Below are 15,592 nucleotides of genomic sequence, written 5' to 3'. Positions count from 1 at the left end.
TTAATAAATGTATAAGTATAATTATTGTATATTTTAGATTTTATTTTTATAATTTGTTTCTACTTATTGAATAGAGTTCATACTTCCATTATTTTTTAAGAGGATGTTAACTCAGAATTATAAGCTGAATATGTTTAGTATGTACTAATTAATTGCAGGGACTCTTAGTTTTGTCTGTTAAGTATTTGCTCATTTTAACCAACTGCATTCAATTTCCAACTCTAACCATTACTCTCCCTTTTTCCACTTCGATTCCTGCGTAAGTGATATACATATATTTATATATGTGTAACATGTGCATGTATGTATAGTTTAATGTTTGATACCACTAATTGAAAAAAAATAGGTCTCCTTTTTCTTCAATGAGAGAATATGTAGGATAAATAAAAGAGAGGTAGACATGAGAAATCAGAAGAAAGAATGAAAATTGCATCAAGAGCTCTGTACTCAGCCAATAATTTAATCTGGACAAATCATCACTTTACTTCATAATTAGTTCTCAAAATATTTTTTATTACAGTTTACTCATAATTTGTAATCTTTCATACATTGGTGAAAAGAATTAGGGGTTTCATCCTCTTTTCTTTATTGTCTTTTGTTGTTGCTTTGATCTACAGACAATACATATGAAGGAAGTTCTTCATAGAAATTATGGCATTTTAAATGCTATGCCTCAATTTGGATCGAAAACTCGAGGTCTATTAGATTTGTTTTCATTATTTTCATTTCGCCTGGCTTGTATCTGTAACTCCTCACCTAGCTTTTTGCTCTTTCTGGTAACCTTGATCTTTGGTACCTGAAAGTTTTAAGATTTCCTCTTTGTTCGCAGACAATCCCTGTCGTGGAATAACATTCCTAAAACTGATCACATGAGTGTAGAGAAGAATACATAAGAATCATGACTTAGTCTTCATCTCTGCAACGATCTTCCCGAATTGATCAGGATGATTCCCTAATAATGTGCCTTCTTGTACCTATTAACATTCCCAATCTTGTGCTGAGTTCAGTTAACATACTCCTACATATCAATTTGTTGCAAAATTTAAGCACAAGAACAAATATAGAACAAAGAAATTAATCTGCACAAACATTATGACTATTTCTGTTATTGGAGGAAAAATCACTAGTACAAAGATTATTGATGGGCATTATAGCACAATACTGACAAATATTACAGTATAATGTAAGCAAGGAATAAAAAAATCTAGTGTAATTTGTTTGTTGAACCAAGAATAATGTAAGTAATGAGTCTAATCCTTTAGTATTTATCTCGAAAAATAATAAACTAACTAAATATAGCATCGAGATTCCTTGACAACTCTCGGGTCTTAGGACTAAGCCCATGTCTTAAGATAGCTTCAGGTCCCAGTCAACATACAGTTTCAGGAGTGCACCAAGGTTCTATGAGAACACTGAGTCTCCGGAATACTCATGTTTATGGATTGCTTTGAGATTTCAGGCCAGCTCTGGGGTCCCAGAACAGCAAAAGAGTCCCAAGACATCCCCAGGGTCCCAGGCCTTTGCAAGGATGATAGGGCTACACCGGATCCTACAATTACTCTAGGATCCTAGAACTATGCCAGGATCCTGAGACTGCTCCCAGACCAAGTAGTATAAGAGTTTTCTTTAAGTTGTTTTTTTTACCAAGATACAACTTTTATCCCAATGTTTTACTTAGTAACCAAGATTTTTCTCCTTAAGTTTAACTTGATAACCAAGATACAGTACAAAAATTTATTTAGTTCCATAATTTAGAATACCAAGTATGGTACAAGATATTACTATGAAGACATGTAGTATGCCAGGATTGTATAGAACTGCAAACAAAGGCTCCATATAACAACTTTCTGCTGCCTAAAACTTCCCAACAACCAACCTCACTCTTAAAACCTAGGAATTTCCTCCCATAAGACGTCTTATATATGTAAGGGAGATACTTGTGGGTGTAACAGCCATGGGCAAAAGAAATTTCTTGTACTCATAAGCCTCATAGGATCATAAATCCTATTACCCAAATACTTATGGTATACATAAATAAGAGATTCCAATACAATTAGGTCTTATCAGTACCATGCAATTCAAAGGCATAGTTAACAGTATGTGATCTCTAATCATCAATCTTGACATGAATTGTCTGCTATTGCAGTTTCCGTTGTTGACTTCTTTGAATCCAGCTTAAGAACCCCCTTTAAACTCGGTAATATATGGAGCCTATTCTCCAGCCTGAAATAATTTCCTTGGGGAACCATATCTCAGGGTCAAACTAAGACACCTTTGATTTCCAAAGGTGTTGCTTGGTTGAGTTCCCTGAAATTTCTTGGCATGAAAACCTTGTAAGCAGCATTCATCAGATACTAATGGCTTCTATAAGCCAGTAACTAAGTTGTAGGCTGACTTTAGTATCAAACTTATTTGAGCGAGATAAACCCTTGAGCAGAGTTCAGTGTGTACGGTCTAACCAATGTGCTGATCTGATAGCCATTGTTAAGATCTAGGTAGTTGGTGTTGCCTTGCATTCACAGGATGGTTTGTTGTTGATCAATGAACAGATAAAATCAATTCAACTCAACCAGATTGATTGTCCCCGTAATAATCAGCGACATATGACATGCTTATGATATTAACACAGATAAAAAAACAATAAAGAGCTTCTCCAGAGAAAAGATAAAATCAATTAAAAGAAACTTGCTTCCACCCAGAAACAAAAAGAAATCCACAAAAAAATTTTAAGAGCTCAATTCAATCATGACATAGAAGCAATGAAGATAGCTGAAATGCAATTTCTGGGAGCCAAGCAGTACAACAATGATCCAAAGCAAGATTGCAGACTTCACAGATGGAATCTTAACCTGAAACCTCATTCTCGGAAAGCTTTATTCTTGTGGTTATGAAGGTGCGACAAATTGGACACATGAACAAATCTCTTCCACATTGGTAACATGTCTGAAAATATTAAAATGCAATAATAAGAAGATAAAAGTACTGTCCATCAAAAGAAAATAAAACGACTTGAAAATTCTCATTTTTGTTTCAAGTTACCTGATGTCCACAACCAAATACAAGATCCTTATTGCTCCAGAGACACAGAGAACATTTCTGCAAAGCATAAGGAGATTTCTAATATATAGAACTAAAAACAAAAGATTTTCTGTGCTATAGCTAATAGGCAAAAGCAAAAGAGTGCAAGTATTCATTTAGTACACAATGAGATTAGATTTCTACCTTGTTGTGATGACAACTCATGCTGGTAGAAACAGGAGAAGGTGCGTAATTGAATCCAGTTGCTCGTTTGGTCTGCTCAGTTGGCTGCATATAATTTGGATGGCAATTGACAGTGTTTCCTAGTGGAGGAGGAAGAGGCAACCTTGCAGAAGTTTCTTTTGGACAACTGAAAATAACAACAAGACCCTGAGTGCCCTTTTCCTTCAGTATGCTTCTATTTAGCAACAATTTGAATTTTTGAAGTGCATTATAGAGATGATACCTCAAAAGCTGGTGGTCTAGTGTCGCTTTATACTGTGATGGGATTTCCATTAATGCACGAAGTGCAAATTCTGTCTCCTTCTGGGACATAGGTATGTCCTTTGACATAATTTCGGTGAAATTCACAAACTGCATTCAACATATAATTAGGAAGTGGAATTAAAGTTTACATGAACATTAGTTCCATAAACTTTTCGATTAACCATTGAAACCTGAAAATTGTCAAAAGTCCGGGAAGGAATGTCATTGTCAAAGTTGTGCATCATGTCCCATGGTCCATCTCCAACACCAACCAAAACTATTGACAGAGGATATTTGCTGCAAATATGGATGCTTCTTCAGAATTTGTCACAGAAAAAAATTTTGAAGTGTTCCAAGATGGATGAGTTTATATTAGAAGAAGTTGCAACCTTGCTTCCACAATAGCATTAATGGTACTTTGGTTTTGAGAAGTTGAGTTCTGACAAGCTATGTCCACGTTTGCAACCTTGCATATCATGCGAATTAAGAGTATCAGCCAAAGAAAATTTTACAGAGAAAGTAAGCGAAGAGAGATCTGCCAAACATAACATAAATCCTCAAGTTACAAGAGGCTTTAGTCAAAAGGAAAAGTAGAAACATATATACACGCACATCGCACTTGCATGAAGAAACTGACCTGTCCATCAGCAATTATTACAAGAACATGATACTGGCCACCACGATGGTTAACAATCCCAATAGCAGTTTCAATAATTGGTCCAAAGGATGTCGGTCCTGACAATGTGAACACAATCAAATTCTGGGTGGTAGCTGCTAATCACGAGGAGTATATGAAGTGAAAAGAATCATTTAAACCAACCTGCCAACTGCAGGTTTGGAACAATTTCTCTGTATCGAGTGAGGACTTCCTCAAAGCCATTGCATGGCTTACTATCTGGGTAGAAGCTAAAAACATCTCGATCATGTGTACTCACTACAAAGTTCAACTGAACATGTTAAATCATAAATCCCTTAAGAAATTTTCCATCAGAAATTTTAGCAGATTTCACACTACTAACCATCTCCAAAGCCATAACAAGGAATGAGGCCATCCTCATCGAAAGCAGAAAGAGTTCTTCCAATTATAGATATTGCTTGCTCATATGGATTTAAGGAATCCCCAAGGTGATGCAAGCACTTGCCATTAAAAGACTTTTTACCTTTCCATACGTTGCTCTTTGTGAAATCAATACCTAGTATAAGATTGGAAGATTCCATTCCTGCATGAACAATAGCTTCCCTGACCTGCATAAAATACGTATAGACCTTCATTACTGTGTTCCAGCAGCAAATATAAGCAAATACCCCATGTCCTTAAGAAACAAAGCTCAATTTTGACAACTTTGAGTTCTTTAACAATGTAAACAAAGAGGATAAAATCAAACTCCATCTCCTACAGTCTGATATCCAAAGATGTTTCATGTTTTAGTCTTTCCTGTGAAAAGCATAGAATATACATGTGCTGCAAAAAGGAAAGAGAGTTTAGCATAAAAGAAAATGCATAATACCTGTTCAAGAGAGTGATAATCATCATTGATCTTTGTGTATCGAGACTGTACCTTACTCTGATCATTGTCAATACAATTGACAGAGTAATAAGAGTAAGATGGAGAGCTTGGGACTGATGAAGGCCAACAAGTGTAGACAGTGTTCTGTCGAGTAGACTGTTTGCCTCCCATGATTGAGATCTTCTGTCAGGCAGGAATCTCTGTGTTACAGTATAACAACAACCTTCTACTTCTTGGCACTAAAACATCACATCCCAATTTCATCAGATATCAACAAAAGTTTCCGAAAAAGCTTGCTAATTTCTTATCCAACTTCTTAGCAATCAAAAACCCAAAAGGTTGAGTTGTATAGATACTAACTACAACATCATTATCATGCATTTTATGAAATCTTTTCTTGGCACTGCAAAAATCACATCTCAATTTCATCAGAGATCAACAAAAATTTCTGAAAAAGCTTGCTGATATTCTTAACCAACTTCTTAGCAATCAAAAACCCAAAACGAGAAATAGTTTGAGTTGTACAATACTAATTACAACATCATTGTTATGCATTTTATGAACAAGATTTGGCACTATTTCTCCCAATATACGATTAAAGAAAAGACAACAAAACAAATTCAGATACTATTCCAGAAAGACAACACATAATAGAAAATTGACTACTAGTAAGTACTACATACGAGCTCAATCAACTTCAAGCAACCAGAAGGGGATGCAGCGGAAGAACAGATGCCATACAAAGACACAGATGTAAGGCAAGCTTCGGTGAGAAACAAAGATAGTGATCTTCAGATAAATGACTTAATTTATATCCAAAAAAAAAAAAGAAAAAGGTCAACCCAATAAACATTTTCGGAAAAAGAAGGAAAATTTCATGGAAGTTTGGAGGTATATACAGTACATTAGTCGTTATCAACTCACCGCGTGAATTCGAATTTGTTAAAGAATTCCCAATTGAAATTTCCAAGAACGAACCCACTCCCATGGCTGCAATGTAACTAAAATCAAAGAAAACGAGTGAAACAAAGAAATGGATTAACTTCGCCATCACTGAAAAAAGCCAAGAACACTGCAAAGAAGAAAGGGAAAAGGACAGGTCAAGGTTGACTTTGAATGGAAATGAAATTAAATAATGTGGAGCATCATGAACACCTACTGAAGATTACTTTAGGCTACAATGTTAAAATGACCAAGATGGAAAGTGAAAATATAGACTGACTACATGCTCCAATTTGGTGTTCATAGCCTCATTATCCTCTCTATTTATTTTAACTTAAGAAAAATAACTACTTTGGTTACAAAAAAAGAACATGGGCAAAATCTTACTGTGGTTATGTTATATATATATATATGTCTCTATTTGGTTATAATATAATTTTTTAAATATAAATTTAAAATTTATGTAACTTTTTTTTTTTTATAAATTCATACTTATCTTAACTAAAATATAATAAAAATTTTATTTAAAATAATAAAAATTAGATTTAGATTCATATAAAATTTAATATATATACTTGAATCAATAAGTTATACAGTAATTAACTAATAATTAATTTAATAAGATCGTAACTTCTTAATTAATATTTTGATCAATTTATAACGATGAAGTTGAATTTTAAACTATTGAATAATAATATTTTTAGATAAAACAAATATTCCGTAATAATTAAATTTTTTTAGTAAAAAATAGATATGTTAAAAAAATTTAATTTTTTTAAAAAATTTTAAACTGAAAAAAATAAAATAAAATAACATAAGCATTTGATTTTGATGATCATAGATTAGTAAAATATTGAACAAGGCATTTCTATGGTGAGATCAATGGACTACTCAATTTCATACACAAAATGTCTCTCAACATAGAATCAACCAATAAGCCCTTATTAGTTTTATTTACATTTCCCCATCTACCAAGAACTGAAACTCCATACATATATAGATATCTGTGAGCTCCTGCAATGCAGTCAAGTAAATTTGGGAGCATGGTTGAGCTTGAACTTATAAGTACTGCAATCGCCGAGAGAAAATGGTAAATCAGGACGAGTACCATTTGCTCGTTTGTTGTGGTAACCCGGGTAATCATCTTTGCTGAAGGGAACAATCTCATGCAAAACCAGACCTTTCTTCTCTGCGTTCTTCACTAATCCCCATCTGTTGTAAGGATATCCTTCCTTATGGCTCACATGGATCTCACCTTTCTCCTGTTTCAACAGAACTCTAGCATTCTCCATAAAACCCTTTATCAATCTCTTGTTCAACCTATTTACACACCATTAATAACACATATCAATTCATCATTCCAACTTCTATCAACTGAAGATATCTCCAAGGTATATAAATAGACATATATTACTAAAGATGAAAATGAACAGCCATATTTGTTACAGTGGCATTGACTTCAATATATTATCTCCCATTACCTGATACTATCTCTGATTCCCTTTTGTATAAAACCAAAACAAACAAAATGGTAACTTTTCTTTAGCAATAAGAGTATTTCCAGACCAAATTTTATAAGATTCAAGCAGAAAACTAGATATTATCTCCCGTTAGCAGATATTCATTGGATAGTGAATAGAGAGTAAACCCAACTAAATTCCAGTTATATTGATGGTAAAAACACTTATTTGATATAACATTGGACGATGAACAGAGAATAAACCCAACTAAGATTCGAGCTATATTAATAATAGAAACACTCATTATATAACATTGGACAGTGAATAGAGAAATAACTCAACTAAGATTCGAGCTATATTGATGGTAGAAACACTCATTTGATATATGATTGAATGATGAATAGAGAGCACACTCATCTAAGATTTGAGCTATATTGATGGTATAAGCACTCATTTGATATAACAAATTAGAATTGATGATTATTAGTTCTGCTGACAAGTATGGTTACTATTTTCATTACTTAATCTTATTTCTAGAAGTGAAAAGGAAGAATTCTCTCTACTTTCATCAATTCTTTTATGTAACATTATAATCTCAAATGCACCGGGTGATGAAAGGCAGTGTGCCTATAATCAGTCTCGCAGAGGACCTATTCACTGTGTGAAAACTGGTCTGCTCATAGTCTTATCCCTGAAACTAATGTGTACTGTGTGTGTCTATACGTATGCATATATATTAGGTTCTGCAAATAGAAATTAGAATGACTCCAAATAGTGAAATAAGTACTGAAACTGATACTATGCTGAAGTAATCATTATAAAGGAATGAAGAAAAACTGAGATGAAATTGGGGGAAGGAGACTCATAACTGGATTTGGCAGAAGCTATCCTCACGATACAAGAAACCAACATGAGGAAAGTTGTAGATGATGCGATCGAATCTCTGGGTTCTGAGAAAGAAATGTTGGCTCATATCTTTTACATCCACTCCGTACAACACCAAGCAGCCTCTCTCTTCAAGTTCCCTCACATTCCCCCATCCATTTCCATATTTTTTACTTAAGTTCTCTGTGTCAAATAAACAATCCTCATCTCTTCAGCAAGCAAATATATATAGATGAAACAAGATCATGTTTTTATCAAAAACCCATCTGCCAAATCCATTTTGATGGAAAACCCACTGAGGAAAACACAAACACACAACACACTAACTAATACACACCAATGCATCAGTCCAAAGATCAAATGGTATCAAGTTTTTATCAAAAATCCATCTGCAAAATCCTTTTTGATGGAAAACCCAGATAGGAAATCGATTCATGTTTGAGAAATAGTGGGAAGAAAAAGAAGAAAGAAAAAACGTTCACTATCAAGGCAAGTGGCACCATATAAATACATACGCTACTGTGTCAGTTGGAAGGTGAAATAATATCATGTTTTTATCAAAAACCCATCAACGAAATCCATTTTGATGGAAAACCCAGGAAAGAGATCTATTCAGGTTTGAAAAAATAGAAGAAAGAAAAAAAATAACCTTGGGTATCAAGGCAAGTGGCGACCATGTTTCCTGCAAAGCCAAAGGCTCTGGCTAAGCAGAGGGAGAAAGAGAAGTCTCCTTCTCCAACCAACAAGATTCGATGCTTTGATGAGTAATGTTTTCTCCATTTTTCTGCTCCTGGTTTTTCGTCATCCCAGTCGTCGTCGTCATCATCATCATCATCACCATCTTCATCTAGTTCTTCCTCTTTAGATTCTACTTCTTCTTCTCCTACTTCATAATCATCTTTCCCCATTGACTATCGTTGGTCTTCCTTTCTCTGTAAGCATCAGTAATGGGAATTCCAGTAATAAAGGAAATAGCCAAACAGCAGCATAAGACAGGGAAAGCAACAAATCGACTTTTTTTCTTCTTTCCTTTCTCTCTCTCTCTCTCTCTCACCGCTTCCCAGTAAGGTAAAGTAAGATGAGTTTTATTCAAATATTGATTTTCCTAAAATAAATTTTTTTAATTTTAAACTAATTCTATATTATATTTTTTGAAAGATTATTCTATTGTAAAAATTTGGTCTCATATGTAACTAAACTTGTTATTAAATGGATATATATCTATATATACCTACAAAATAGTTGTGGCATAGGGTTTATAAATTTACCTTCAATTATTTTCTTCTTCCTTCTTACACACAAAAGTTGAAATAATTAATCAAGTGTTTAACACATATGATTTGTTTAAATAGTACTAGAGACAAATAAGTTATTATTTTAATTTCTAAAATATGTACCATGTTATAATGAAATGAGTTATTAATTGTTGTAGAAGCATAAATAATATGGTAAATATAATTAACCAAAAAATATGAAATAAACCACATTTGTAATACCTTCTAGCCCATTTGTGCCTTTTGAAAGATCAAAAGATTACTCAGGCTGAAAATGTTACCAACATACAGAGCTCAAAAGGAACATTTTCAGAACAATAATGACTGAACTATTCACATTGTGAGTCAGTAATTATATATTTTTCTGATACAGATCAAAGACACCGACAAATACTAGTCCGTTTTTTTTCTTAACGAAAATAAAATGCAAAAGATAGTGTATAAGAAGTTGAGGACTCAGTGAAGGCAGCACATCGTGAGTGTCAAGGCTAAAAAAAGCTCCATCTTTCGTCCCACTTACACCGGCAATATATACTAGACCACATTGAGCTAAAAGTTACTGAAGAAGCCAGCAAAATATCTTACTCGAGCATCTTCGAGAGATGAGGATTCAACTGGAATTTCGGAGATTAGCTAACCCACTTAGTATCCCTTCGAGGGGTTTGCTGATGGAGCTTCTTTTATCCTGGAAAGATTACAGATGCTTCAAAATCCCACTAACATCTTGACCCATAAATACAATATGAAGCTATTTATACGCAAGAAATGCAGCAGATTACTGAAACACCACCAATGCATAACATATATAAAATGCTTCTCATATGAAAATTTCATCCCTGGCTTTGAGACTACACTTATCAGCAAATTATGTGAGCATAAAATAACTGAGAAGATAGAAATGTATACGTCTATTACACTCCATTTTGTTCAAATCATTTAAGTTCCTTCAATCTCCATTCTATTTCTTAATCTTAACTACTTGATATGTCAATTGGGTTATAATTTATATTCTTAAAATAAGTAGAATTTAGTAGTAATATATATATATATATATATTTTATGTATAACTAAACAAATTCTATTCGTATTTTAAATTCTACAATGATGAATTTGTGTTCCTGCCTGTCCAAGCAAAAATTACAAAAATAAATAAATCGAAATTAACATGGAATTGACTTGATATTAGAATAATATTTGAAGAATTATGAAAGCAAATAAATTGAATTTATACTTCAAATTAGGATGATATTTTGCCGAAAATTTTACATTATTTGTATTTAATTCTCATTCTTACTCATTTTTTAAAAAAAAAATTAAAAAAAAATATTATTATGAACAATAGTACTAATGGAGTACCGCCCGTATGCAAAATTCTCATTCTTACTCAATAGAACAGAAACTTAAATGAAATGCAACCTTAACGTAATAAAGTGGTTATAAGTTGACCTTATCTATTTCTAATAATGGCCTAACAATCTAATACCATTATCACAAAGTTACTGAGGTAAAAACGAACCTTCAGGGATGGAACAAGAGCGAAAACCTCATCAATAGTTTCTGGATGCGCATTGGCAATCACACATATCTGCATCAGGACACTTGTATCAGGAGGAAATAAATGCCATAATAGCTCAAATTCAAAGTTAATAACTTAAGTTACCTCACCATCAGTGACACCATAATTTGTCAGAGTCCTGATATTAGAGTTAAAATATGTAAACACCAACTTGGAGAATTCAAACAGAGGTCATATAATACTTAAGCTAGTACACACAATGCTCCATAGAAAATTCATATGGAGAAGTATAATGAAACAAGGATACTCGAGAAGCTTTCTAACGGGCTGAGGGTCCGTAAAATTGTTTTTGCTTTTTGCATACTGCAGTCCTTTGTCAAATGATCTGCATAGAGACAACAGACTTTAGAGGCCGTCAAAAAGTGATTTACTTAAACACAAAATTGGTGCATGTAAGTTACTAACACAGGGATTTTAATTGTTGGATCTCTAGATAACACAACCATCTGGTCCTGGATTCCTTCTAAGATTAATGCAGCCTCACAGTCCATCAGGCACTTAGCATTTTCTGGAAGTTCTGTAAAATATTGCAAAACAACAATAATAAGAAAATATCACCCAAGTCGAGAAATGCCCCAACATGTATGAAAAAAACAGATATAATATATCTCTATATGTGGAAGTACAGGAACAGGAGAATATTTTATTGCAATTCTTCTTCTGCTGAGATAAGTAACCATTAGTTTAGGATTTTTAATATTTTGCTCAAAGGCAAGCCCATCTCGGATGGTGTTTATTTGTAGATTTATCCGATTTCTTGTCTCTGAGAGTCTTGTAGATATTTCCTTCTCTGTAGATATTTCCTTTTTGTACTTGGGTTCTCCCCCACCACCTGGGTGCATCGTTAATTTATGGTATTTTCTTATCTAGAAAATAATATATCTCTATAAACAGAAGAATTTGCAGTTAATGCACATCAATTATTTACCAGCTGCATCATGCAAATCTGGGAAAGTAAAAACGACAAATACAGCTCTGCCTCATTTCAACAACCAGTGACTCATATCTTCTACAAAAAAGTGGCAACCACTAAATAGCCATCACAGACACCTTAATGATGTTATCCTCTAATAAAGTTACTGAAAAAAGAAAAGCAAAGTAGTCAACACACTAAGAGACTCACAATTACTAAAATAAAGCCGATGCACAGAAAAACAAGTGAAGCAAGGAGAAATTTGATAAACAAGTTCCAATTAGAATATTTCCTCCATAGTAATTCATTTAAGACAATCTGTAGGGAATAACTTTTTATTTTTTCTGATTTTAACTATTTTCTTGCAGAACATGTTCCTTAAGAATATGATATAGCACCAAGATGAAATTTTTCTTTGGAAAAGGGTTAGCATTGCATCTGTTTGCAATTAAACAGAAGAAAGAAGAGGTATTATTGCCAACAAGCACCAGCGAAAATATAAGGAAGAACAAATATATTACAATTATTGGATTGGAAGATGCTAACTCCATATCATTCTGACAAATGATAGCTAAACTAATATATCTTAAAACAAAATAAAGTTTGTGTCAATAATATGAAAGTAGCTAGGTACAAACCTGCCCCAATTTTGAGCTCTAGTGGCTGGGGTTCCTTCACTGCAGAAATTTTTCCTCCTTTTACGGATTTGTCTCCTTTTCCGACTTTGATCCTATCACCTTCAATGTTTTAACCATTGCGATGACAGGATATCAGATAGCAAACAAGAATACAGAAGACAATGATAAAAAGAACAAATTAATACCATTACCACCTAGACCTTGAAACTTTCCATCAGAACTTAACGGAGAACTCAAATTGGGCTCGGACAAACCTAAAGTGCAGATAGAACAACCATGAAGCCAAAAAGGTGGAAGAATGATAAACCTCATGAAAAGCATGCATAAACTTGTTGAGATTTTCCTAAAGAGAACCAAAACATAAATGAGATTTAAAATTGAATAGAAGAAGAGAACCCTCAGCATTGAAGTGAACTTTCCTTCCCCTCTTTGACTTAGCCGAACTATCATCCTTCCCTTTCAATGATGCTACACCAAAGACAAAGAAATAAACAATAAACATAAGTATGGTGCTTTAATAACAAAACTGTAGAAATTTTAGCGATGCTTTAAAAGGGAAGAAGGAAACAATATAGGTTCCTCGAACAACAACAGATTCTATGGCCAATTGCCAGATACTAAATGAACAAAAAAATACCATAAATAGCAGCCACAAATGTTAATACCTCTAGACCAGAGGGGGGAAAAGGAAAGATTCCTGCTTTTCTAGAAAGATCTCTAAGTCAAACAGAACTAATAGTACCAGAACAAAAAGGCAAACCATCAAAGCTCACGAGGTACTTTAAATTATGACCCAAAGTTCAGAGAACAACCATCTTATTACTAGCACAGCGCCACATGGAAAGAGCTCAGTGATTTCTGGCTTTTCAACGCCTTGAGCACAAAATTGAACCAGCATCATTGCAAGGCTAAAGCTAATATGTTCCTGACATTGTACCACATGAAAGAAACTGACTCTTTCTTTTACAAATAGGTGGAAACTTAGAGTTGACAAACAATTGGAAATATATGAAAACAAGATACAGCAATGGTGAACCAATTACTATAAAAAAACGTAATTCCTTTTAAGGAACATCGATATCTAAAAGTAATGAACAGGCTTCTTATGTTTCATTTGGTTCAATGCTCATTGAATTTCTAGCTAGTTTGTACTTCTAATTCTCATATTAGTCTTCTATGCACAATTACAACATAACATGTAGTTTTTTTGAGATAGCACCTCCCCTGCCTTGAATTTCCATGATTATGAAAAACCAACCCACCTTGAACTCCTTGTTAGTTAAAATTCAACAAGCACTTTGAAAAGTAGGATGGGAATTTCCATAATCAAGAAAATTCAAGGTGGTGTGGTGGTACTTAAACACAACAGTTATGTTGTGTTTTTTCAATGCCTTGAGCACAAAATTGAAACAGTATCTTGCATGGCTAAAGTTAATATGTTCCTGTCATCATAACACATTAAAGAAAGACTGATCCTTATCTTTTGCTACAAAGAATAGGAACATATGAAAACCAGACACATTGATTGGGAACCAACTTTTATCAACAAGATTGCAGGAATTTCCTTTCAGGAATATAGATATCTAAAAATGACAAACATCTTTCTTATGTTGCATTTGGTTCAATTTCCATTCAGGTCATAGTTATAATTCTCATACTAATCTTCTATGCATACTTAGAACATTAAATGCAGTTCTTTAAGATACCACAACCCCTGTTTTGAATTCCTTGATTATGCAAGTCCAACCCATCTTGAATTCCTCGTTGGTTAAAATTCAAATTCCTACGATCAAGAAATTCAAGATGGTATAGTAATAACTTAAATAAAACAATTTATGTACTAATTATGGATAATAACACTAATCTAAAAATTTGAACTAGGAATTGACTGGGAATCAAATAGGAATTGAACCAAAGCAAGATCAGAGCTCATAACCGACAGGCTATGAAAGAACACAACCAAAATGAAACGATAAAACGAGCGAGTAAAACCAGAGAAGTTCAAACCATCTTACATTTGGCTCCTTTAGATGGTAGTGAAAAACCTTTTCCTCCTTTCTCCGACATTGGTGCCTACCCACCACCACCTACTTCCGCAACTCCACATAAAGCATTGAGCAGATATGTGTTAATCAATAACACCAAATACGCCAAACGAACATAAACCTACTTTTCATTCGAAGAAACAGAATCGGCATTTCATGGAATTTTTACGAAAACGCATAACTCGTAATCAATTCACATCAAATTTCTCGATACCAAAAAAAAAAAAAAAAAAAACTACGTACGAATCATATCAGCTCAACAAAAATCAACGCTGAAGGAATCGTTTTTCCCTTAAATAAATGGAGAAACCTAAGCAAAACTCAAATTGTTCCGGACTAACAAATTTAAATTGAAGGAGAAAGAAAACTATAAGTACAATGCAAGAAGAAGTTACCTGCGATCGAGAAGGAAGAACAGTAACTACTCAGCGACCAGTGGGGGTGGGGAAGGGGGAAGAGGACTCGACTACTACAGGTTTTTTTTTTTTTTCCCCAATTATATAGAGAATATATTATTATTTTTGTATTATAATTAAATTTTAAAAAATTTTGTAATTTACATTTTTATTATTAAACGTACAGAATTATTTAAATTTAAAATTTTTTATATTCTATTTTTGTAAACGTATAGAATTATTTTAATGTAATATACATATAATAGCATATATTAGAAAATAAAAAAATAAAAAAAAAATTATTCCCACTGAATTAATTTTTTATTTTTAAAATTTTTCCTAAGTAAAAACTTTATGTTTCTAATTTTTTTATTTTAATTAATAATTTTCAGCTCAACCCGACCCATCATGAATCGGGTATGAGGGGACAATAAAGTAAATGCAAAATATTT

General features: G+C 33.3%; 2 protein-coding genes across 16 annotated transcripts; both read right to left on the bottom strand.

Annotated features, from left to right (window-relative positions):
- Positions 1-444: 444 nt before the first annotated feature.
- LOC110817921 (E3 ubiquitin-protein ligase RGLG2-like) lies at positions 445-6,305 on the bottom strand. 4 transcript variants are annotated; one of them, XM_088207767.1, is made up of 13 exons: positions 6,172-6,305; positions 5,937-6,013; positions 5,013-5,251; positions 4,524-4,749; positions 4,325-4,438; positions 4,142-4,239; positions 3,894-3,970; positions 3,696-3,801; positions 3,485-3,612; positions 3,223-3,388; positions 3,040-3,096; positions 2,850-2,943; positions 445-974 (listed from the first exon to the last, which is right to left on the bottom strand). In XM_088207767.1, exons 3-13 carry the CDS (start codon positions 5,181-5,183, stop codon positions 940-942), a joined length of 1,272 nt encoding a protein of 423 aa, XP_088063893.1. In that variant the 5' UTR covers positions 5,184-5,251; positions 5,937-6,013; positions 6,172-6,305; the 3' UTR covers positions 445-939. The 4 variants fall into 4 exon arrangements, with proteins under 4 accessions (XP_088063893.1, XP_021902333.1, XP_021902331.1 ...); XM_022046641.2 differs by having other exon boundaries at positions 5,937-6,227; XM_022046639.2 differs by lacking the exons at positions 5,937-6,013; positions 6,172-6,305 and adding an exon at positions 5,696-5,877.
- Positions 6,306-6,759: 454 nt separating this feature from the next.
- On the bottom strand, positions 6,760-15,252 carry LOC110817786 (DNA-directed RNA polymerases IV and V subunit 4-like). Of its 12 annotated transcripts, XM_088208408.1 has the most exons (11): positions 15,141-15,241; positions 14,716-14,866; positions 13,097-13,168; positions 12,886-12,954; positions 12,701-12,799; positions 11,555-11,666; positions 11,397-11,474; positions 11,234-11,267; positions 11,090-11,158; positions 10,159-10,258; positions 9,079-9,231 (listed from the first exon to the last, which is right to left on the bottom strand). In XM_088208408.1, the coding sequence occupies exons 2-10, from the start codon at positions 14,765-14,767 to the stop codon at positions 10,184-10,186; spliced, it is 660 nt and encodes a 219-aa protein (XP_088064534.1). In that variant the 5' UTR covers positions 14,768-14,866; positions 15,141-15,241; the 3' UTR covers positions 9,079-9,231; positions 10,159-10,183. The 12 variants fall into 12 exon arrangements, with proteins under 12 accessions (XP_021902156.1, XP_088064534.1, XP_088064535.1 ...); XM_088208409.1 differs by lacking the exon at positions 9,079-9,231 and having other exon boundaries at positions 9,772-10,258; positions 14,716-14,790; positions 15,141-15,252; XM_022046467.2 differs by lacking the exon at positions 9,079-9,231 and having other exon boundaries at positions 9,772-10,258; positions 14,716-14,869.
- Positions 15,253-15,592: the final 340 nt, after the last annotated feature.

This window comes from Carica papaya, chromosome 7 (genome assembly GCF_054855325.1).
Source record: "Carica papaya isolate Zhongbai chromosome 7, ASM5485532v1, whole genome shotgun sequence".
Taxonomy (NCBI): Eukaryota; Viridiplantae; Streptophyta; class Magnoliopsida; order Brassicales; family Caricaceae; genus Carica; species Carica papaya.
The sequence above is the reverse complement of the archived record's forward strand: the minus strand, read 5'-3'. Positions and strand labels throughout refer to the sequence as shown.